The 7,275-nt window shown below is 52.8% G+C and overlaps 5 protein-coding genes and 1 non-coding gene across 6 annotated transcripts; all 6 read left to right on the top strand.

Moving 5' to 3' along the window:
• Window positions 1-443: 443 nt before the first annotated feature.
• On the top strand, window positions 444-1,349 carry DQ04_08551040 (50S ribosomal protein L17; the record flags this gene model as incomplete). Its single annotated transcript, XM_009315607.1, has 1 exon — window positions 444-1,349. The coding sequence occupies one exon, from the start codon at window positions 444-446 to the stop codon at window positions 1,347-1,349; it is 906 nt and encodes a 301-aa protein (XP_009313882.1).
• A 319-nt stretch (window positions 1,350-1,668) lies between these two features.
• On the top strand, window positions 1,669-2,067 carry DQ04_08551030 (hypothetical protein; the record flags this gene model as incomplete). Its single annotated transcript, XM_009315606.1, has 1 exon — window positions 1,669-2,067. The coding sequence occupies one exon, from the start codon at window positions 1,669-1,671 to the stop codon at window positions 2,065-2,067; it is 399 nt and encodes a 132-aa protein (XP_009313881.1).
• A 380-nt stretch (window positions 2,068-2,447) lies between these two features.
• DQ04_08551020 (hypothetical protein) lies at window positions 2,448-2,981 on the top strand (the record flags this gene model as incomplete). The annotated part of the gene is made up of 1 exon (XM_009315605.1): window positions 2,448-2,981. The coding sequence occupies one exon, from the start codon at window positions 2,448-2,450 to the stop codon at window positions 2,979-2,981; it is 534 nt and encodes a 177-aa protein (XP_009313880.1).
• A 189-nt stretch (window positions 2,982-3,170) lies between these two features.
• Window positions 3,171-3,680, top strand: DQ04_08551010 (putative eukaryotic translation initiation factor 1A; the record flags this gene model as incomplete). Its single annotated transcript, XM_009315604.1, has 1 exon — window positions 3,171-3,680. The coding sequence occupies one exon, from the start codon at window positions 3,171-3,173 to the stop codon at window positions 3,678-3,680; it is 510 nt and encodes a 169-aa protein (XP_009313879.1).
• A 606-nt stretch (window positions 3,681-4,286) lies between these two features.
• Window positions 4,287-4,368, top strand: DQ04_tRNA093 (the record flags this gene model as incomplete). The annotated part of the gene is made up of 1 exon: window positions 4,287-4,368. It is a non-coding gene; the product is annotated as a tRNA-Leu (tRNA).
• Window positions 4,369-4,494: 126 nt separating this feature from the next.
• Window positions 4,495-5,946, top strand: DQ04_08551000 (hypothetical protein; the record flags this gene model as incomplete). The annotated part of the gene is made up of 1 exon (XM_009315603.1): window positions 4,495-5,946. The coding sequence occupies one exon, from the start codon at window positions 4,495-4,497 to the stop codon at window positions 5,944-5,946; it is 1,452 nt and encodes a 483-aa protein (XP_009313878.1).
• Between the last annotated feature and the right edge of the window lie 1,329 nt (window positions 5,947-7,275).

Here is a 7,275-nt window from a genome sequence, read left to right as displayed (position 1 = left end):
ATTGATGTGATCCTCAACTGGCTCGGGATATCTGAGAAGATGCTGCCGCACATCCTCCACGTGCAGATGGGTGACAAAATGGAAAGGCTGCTGAGCCGCCTAGCGGACAAGGTAAGTGAGCGTGTGACAAGGGCCAATGATACGTAGCCGCTGCCATTTTCCCCCCACAAGAACAAAAAAAAAAAAACTCTCTTTCTTTATATTGCTACATGAATATTTTTCTCTTTGTTTCGTAATTGCGTTTTGATCGTTCTGCCGCGTTGGTGGTTTTGCATCGGCAAGTGATAAGCGTTTGCTCCCTCCCCTTGTTGTGGCGCCTGGTTGCCACACGCCGCCGCAAATGCTTCCTGTTGCCCCTGTTATTGTTGTAGGGAACGGCAATTTTGTTGCCACTCTCACTGGAAGGATAAGCTATAGGAAACACACGAAAGTAATAGTAGTCCATGCTGCGGCGCACTCGCCTGACTGCCGGCAGGGCGCCTCCGGTGATTGGGCAAACTCGGAAGGCACGCTTCGCCAATATCGATGACAACCCGACGATCACCTACAAGCCGTGGGACACGAGTGAACCACTTATGGCCGACTATGGCTGGCAGAGAGGCCAGCTTCCGAAGTTCCGTGCGCGCAGTCCTTTCCATCGGCAGCAGATCGCCCGCCGCATGGTGACGGAGATGATACGGAAGGATTACTGTATTGTTGGCGGTGCTCGCGCTCCCGCACTGCGCATCCTGGCTGACCACGTGGTGGAGCTCGCCAAGGCAGGCGATACGGACTCGCGTCAGCACCTTGCGTACTTCCTGCACGATCCGCTGATGGTTGACAAGGCGTTTGATGAGTACCCGCGCCGCTTTAAGGATATGCACGGCAAGTATGCCATGATGACGCGTCTTAAGAGTCGTCGTCGCTCTGATGGTGTGGCCATGTACTTTGTAGAGTACAAGAACCGTGACCTTAGCGACAATCACAAGGGTGAGGACTATACAGCTGGCCCCGAGCGCTTCTTTCTGCCGCCGCGTATTGTTGAGACGGAGAAGGGTATCCAACGGCCGCCACATATGCAGATGGCGTTTGACCGTTGGGCGAGTAAATTCAAAACGGAAGAGTTTCATCACTGGTGGCGTTTGCGTCACGCGAAGCTGCGCTTCTGGGGAGTGCGCAATGTGCCGCACCCTAGCGATGTCGATCCGCTCTGGACGGAGAAGGAAGAGGAGGAGTGGCACAACGAAATGCTTGCCAACACCGGCGACTTTGAGGACTTGGACCTCGAAGACGACACGTTTGCTGCAGCAGGAGAGGGCGGCGAGCCGGCACCCGATGGGGCTGGGCCGGAGCCGCTTCGAAGGGCGTGATGGCTCGAGTTGCTGCTTGAGGCGGCAGCTCGGCGAGAAGCAAGCTGCGTTTTTTTGGTGAATGGAGTAGTTCATCCTCTATTTTTTTTTTTGCATTTAGATGTGTTCCTGGTGTTTAAATAAGATAAATATTCTTCCATCTGCCTTCACAGTGCCTTTTTTTCTTTGACTCTCGGCTGGAGGAGGAGGAGAAGAAGAAGAAGAGAGGGGGGTGAGGAGAAAGTCCCTCTGCAGCGTAGTCACACATCCATACAGTTGCTGCGGCTTAGCGCTGGCAACAAAACAGCCAATAGATCGGCATATGTGAGATATTAGGGCGATGCCGCTTCGAAAAAAAGAGGAGGTCTGTGGCAAACCTACACAGTACAACCTCCAAACATGCGAGTATAATTGGAAATATCTGCCGGATACACATTTCAACTTGGACAAGACCCCACGATCAAAGAGCAGACAACAGGTATATTCAAAGGCTTTGTCAGACGCGTCAAATCAAACGCCCCGGGAGATGATACACCAACTGCCGCCATTGCCATTACCGTCTCCTAGGTCAACAGGATTCACCGTTGTATCACCGGCACCGTCCCAACCGGTGGGGCTCCCCTTCGTAGCAGCGTCGCCACAGGCTCACGTCATTCCATGGTCCCACGACGAATTGCGTCGGCTCGTCTATGCCAATCAGATGGAGGCTCAAAATTCACATCTCCGAAGTTGCCGTTGAATTGTGCTGCGGCTTTTGGTACCACACTGGGGCGTTCTCACGGGAGCGGCGTATATATAAATATATGGACAGTAAACTGAAAATCACTGCAGAATAGGTGGTGATGGTCTCTGTCGTATGCTCCTGTGTGTTGCTTATTTTGGTTGTTTCATTTTCTTGTACAAGTTTGGAGTGGTGTGCAATATTGACTTCCTCTCGCCTCTTTTTGTATTTGCGAGTACTGGTGTTTTTCTCTCCCTCTCTCTCTGTGTGTGTGTGTGTGTGTGTTCGCTTCCTTGACATTACTTGCGTGCTTGTCTCTTCTGTTGCTTTTCTCTCGTCTTTGTTTTTTTCTTGTGCCATCGACAGTTCCCTCTTGTGTGCCGGTGCTGTGGACGGCAATGGACCTGGAACAATTGCGCCGAACGCTGCAGGAGCTGTTCGCCGGCACCACACTGCGCCTGAAGTCGGGCCGGCTGGATCACGTCATGCAGAACGCCCGCCAGGAAATACAGAACACGGCGGTCAGATTGGAGGAATGGGTGCGGCCTTATCAATATATGGAGCGGCGCCTGCAGGTACTTCTCACCACGCACAAAGCACAGGGGCTGGAGTTGCAACGTCTGCGAACTGAGTTGAAAGACCACCCGCAATCATTTTTCCTCGACGAAGTGGGTGATGGTAACACGTTGGCTGCCTTTCATACAGCAACAGAAAGCGAAAGGAGCGACTTGGACGCCATGACGGATGCTCTGGCGTCAGCCTCCGAGCGACTGGGGGCTGCCTTGGAGAAGGCAACATGTTTCTCGTTTATTGCGCAGCAGAAGGAATCGTCGTTGGACCTCTCTGGTCTCGCCATTGACAACGTGCAGCGGGAGGCCCTAGCGCGGGAGCGTGAGGAACTCTCGCGCATAGTGGGTGTGCAATCTTGCTAATCTGCTCTCTCCTGGTAGACGTCAATTTTTCATTGTGATGGGATGTTTTCTTGTGGCTGTTGTTGGTGCCCCCTCGTTTGTTTTGTACCTCCGCCCCCTATTCTTGTCTTAGAATTCACTCCACAAGCTTGCTAGAGAAGCTCGTCTAATTTCGTTTTAACCACCCCGCCAGCTACATTCACCGCCAAGATGCCCAAGAATATGGGAAAGGGAGGCAAGTCCTTCAAGGCAGGTAATGCCAAGGGAATAATGCAGAACCAGAAGCGTGATATTGTCTACGCAGATGCCCAAGAGGACGAGGAGTACGCGCAGGTTAAAAAGGCGTTGGGGAACCTTCGACTTGAGCTTCAGCTGGCTGACGGTAGCAAGGCAATAGGCGCCATTCGTGGGGCGATGGTGCGGAAAGTGTGGATCGCTCAGGGAGATGTTGTGCTGATTTCGAAGCGTTCATTCAACACCAACGACATCGTGGATGTTCTTCACCGCTACACGCCTGCAGAGGTGCGAGCTCTCGTGAAGGATGAGATCATTCCGCGTGACTTCCGTTCCACCGACGAGCGTGAGGCCAACAATGCGCAGACTGACTACGTATTCGTTGCCGAGAATGATGATGAGGCGGCCGATGATAAGGACGAGAATGTCATTGACCGCCACAAGGTAGTTCTGGATGACCCGCTGGCAAACTTTGACGACCTATAGATCAACAAGGGAGGAAATAGGGAGAAAATGGGAGGGAGAGAGAGAGAGAGGGATTTTAGGTGTCCGTCTTGGACGTCGTCCTGTCCTCTGTTGCCATGCAGACATGCGTGTATGTGGGTGTCTGCATTTGGTGCGCGCGGGGTATGTGGAGGGATGCGTGCGTGCTTGAATAAAGGCTGGAAGAAAAAAAGAAAAAACTTGCCCCCGGCGTTATAAATGACTCTCATTCTGCGTATATATATATATATATATATAGGCCTAAGAGAGACTTACTATAATGAGATCTTTATAATACACAACAAATTAGATCAGCACCCCGTACGGAGTCTCCCTCGGTGACTGATATTTGTATCCCTCGGCCCTCTCGCTTCTGGTGTGTGCTTCTTTCCACCTCTTGTTTTCTTTTTTCTGCCTTTTGAACCTGCATACTAGGCGTCTCCACCCATGGAATGGAGATATTTATTTGGCGAGCATGGCCGAGTCGTCGTCGCGGTGGCGCTGTGCCTTTTGATCGCCCTGCTGCATGACTTGTGGTGGTGGCGGCCGGCGGCGGCGGCGGTGGTGGGGGTTGGGGCCGCAGGACGAAACTGACCGCCGTCCGTCAGCGGCAAGATGGTCGAGTGGTCTAAGACGTGACGTTCAGGTCGTCATCTCTCCGGAGGCGTGGGTTCAAACCCCACTCTTGTCATGTATTTTTCCCCGTGGCTGATTTTTTGGGAGAGCCGCTCCTCGGATCATCTATTTTTTTTTTCTTGTTTTATTTTCGTTCTCGCAGTGTAGGCTTGAGTGTGGAACGGTACACTGCGGCAGAGTTATGGAGGCGGACGGTGAACGCCACGCCGCGTCTTCAATGGCAACGGGGGCGGATCTCGTGACAATAATGGTCTCGCAAGAGGAGGAGGAGGAGGGAGAAGAGCACCAACAGGGCCTTATTGAAGAGGAAGAGGCAGAATACGTTCTGAAGGGGCAGCACGAACATCAGACTCCATGGGATCGCCTGTACGAGGAAAGGCTGCGTCGAAAGGCAAGACAGTTAAATATGAACAAGAAGGCGACTGCCGATCGCGTGGCGCGCGAAATGTTGGAAGAGCAGCAGTTGCAGCAGCAGCAGCCACTAGCTGCGGGTATGGGTTGCGGTAGCACCTGTTCAAATGGCTTTGTTGAGCGGCAGCAAGAGTGGCTGGCGGAGAGGGAGGAGCGTATCCGTCAGCTACGAGAGGCGGCGGAGTTAGCTGAGCTGCGGAAGTTGCAGCCGCCCGCAATTAACGAAGCCTCAGAGAAGATGGCCATGCGTGCGGGACACGAAGGGCCGATTCGTGCATGGGAGGCACATTTCGCAAGATACGCGCTGCGGTCAGCGGCCAACCGATTCATCCCAGCACATACGTTTCGACCAAACATCAACCTGAACGCCCAACGCCATGGGAATTCTGACACAGACGTCAGTGAACGTCTATATGCCAACAATATGGAGAGGCAGAGGCGACTGCGCGAGTTGGTGAAGAAGTGCAGGCAAGATGAGCTCATCGACAGCTGTACAGGCCAGTCGTTCTTCAAGCCGAAATCCCCGTGGAAGACGGAGGTGGCGAAGAGCGGTGACCAAAGTGGCCGCAGTGCAGCCGAAGTGACAGAGACGCTCTATATTGAGGCACAGGAGCGGCAGAAACGCTACCAGGCGTTGCTGGAACAGACGAAAGGGGAAAATGCCTTCGCGCCGGAGATCAGTGAAGCATCGCGGAAAATGGCGGAAAGCCGGAAGGCGCGCAGAGAACAGCCACAAGAAGTACATCCCCAACCCACCACTCCCCCGAAAAAAAAGAAATCAAAGATGAACCTGGACGGGTTTCTCTCACGTGGAGATGCCCTATTATCGCGGCGGCAGAAAAGGTTGGAGGAGGTGGAGCGCGAGCTTCTTGAGAAGGAGATGAAGGAGTGCACCTTCAACCCCCGTATAAGCCGAAGAAGTGTGGAGATTTTCGAGGGCTCCCAGTGGCGCCACAGCAGCCTCTCCCCGCAGCAGGAGAGAGCGCGGTCACACACCATAAGCCAGATTCCACCCTCACCCGAAACAGGATTGGACAGGTACGATGCGAGCGGTGCTGTGGATGATGTCCCACCGCCGTCGCTGTATGATACCAGAGCGCCACTTGATGATAGCATTAGGAACGCCGTCGACAATGACGGATCGCGGCTTATCGGGGAATTTGAAGAAAAAATGAGAGCACTAATAGATGAGTGGCGAAGTCTCGAGCATGTGCAACCGTAGTTTTCTTTTTTGTATTCTCCTCTCTCCACAGTGTAAGTTCCCCTCTCTCCGTCCATGTCACCTTGTACCGACACTTGTCTTGCTTTCTGTGTCATATATATCGAGTATCGAAATACTATTCTGGGAAATGCGGCCTTTCTTCCTTCTGTGCTTCAATGAGTCTCGATCACTGGACCGTTATTGCTTTTTATTTCCCGCCTTCTTTCAACTTTCTATGCATGAAATGAAGGCATGTGTGATTAGAAGTGTTCAGAACACAGTGCCTATTAGAAGATTGTACGGGTCGAGTGCAGAGAACCGTCATGGTGTAAGTGCGCTGACTGAGGCAAAGCATTGAATTCTGACTTCATGCGGGAAACATCTGTGGGAATTCTTTCAGGTCGTGCATGAGGGGGGCGTAGTGACACTTCATAAATTAGCACCATGAGGCTGACCAAAGGTAAAGGCTCTGAATGGTCTGCAGAGGCTTATGCGGCAACGATACGGTGACGAGGTGTTGTCTGGAATAGTTTCCGGACTTCTAAGAGTTGCTCTAAGTCTACAGAAGCTTCTGAGCACGTTTCCTCTCGGCAGCACGTGCGGGGGTTGCGCAGTGGGCTCATTGCGCTTCCAAAAGCAGTAAGGCATGCGTTTTTGGGGTGCCAACAAAGAGGCACCGCCGCCCACACCTTGGATGCCTGCGTGTGTGACTGCCTTGGCGGGAGTGATGGCCTCTAGGCGTTCTATTGCGCTTCTTTACAAAAAAAAAAACAAATCGGCAGTACCCTTCCTTCATCTTTTGATGTGAAGATAGGTGACGCGATTGGCGTGCAATCCGTCGGACCGGAGGGATGTATTCTTACCTCTCTACAAATTCAGCTTGCGATACATACAGCGCACTACCAAGTCGGGTCTCATATTGCTCGCTCACACCCAGCGCCCCCTTTTCGCTGTAGTGCTGCGGTTGGGTGCCGTATTCGAACGGCCGCTTCACCAAGCTGGTGTGGAAATTCTTGTGTTTTCTTTTTGGGTTTTGCGTTGCTGCGCTCCGCCGCTTTGGTGCTCCCGCCGCAGCACCCCTGACTCATAGTGTGCTGTTTTTTTTTTGTCTTCTCTCTTCTTGTATCGCCCTTTTCCTCCCGTTGCTAGTATTTACGTGAAGCGCCTTTCTTGTGCGTGTTTCTTGGCAGCCGTGAGGGATGACGACAAGAGTCGTGCTACGCGGTGTCTCTGTTGTCGGCAGCAACCCGGCGCCGTTCAGCGACCCGATCGAAGTGAAGGTTGCTCTGGAGGTGTTTGAGAAGCCTCCTGCCCATTCGATCGATGTCAAGTTCATGTGGAAGCCGATCT

The sequence above is a fragment of the Trypanosoma grayi genome (genome assembly GCF_000691245.1).
Source record: "Trypanosoma grayi strain ANR4 Tgr_855_V1, whole genome shotgun sequence".
Taxonomy (NCBI): domain Eukaryota; phylum Euglenozoa; class Kinetoplastea; order Trypanosomatida; family Trypanosomatidae; genus Trypanosoma; species Trypanosoma grayi.
This window is presented reverse-complemented; position numbering and strand designations above follow the sequence as displayed.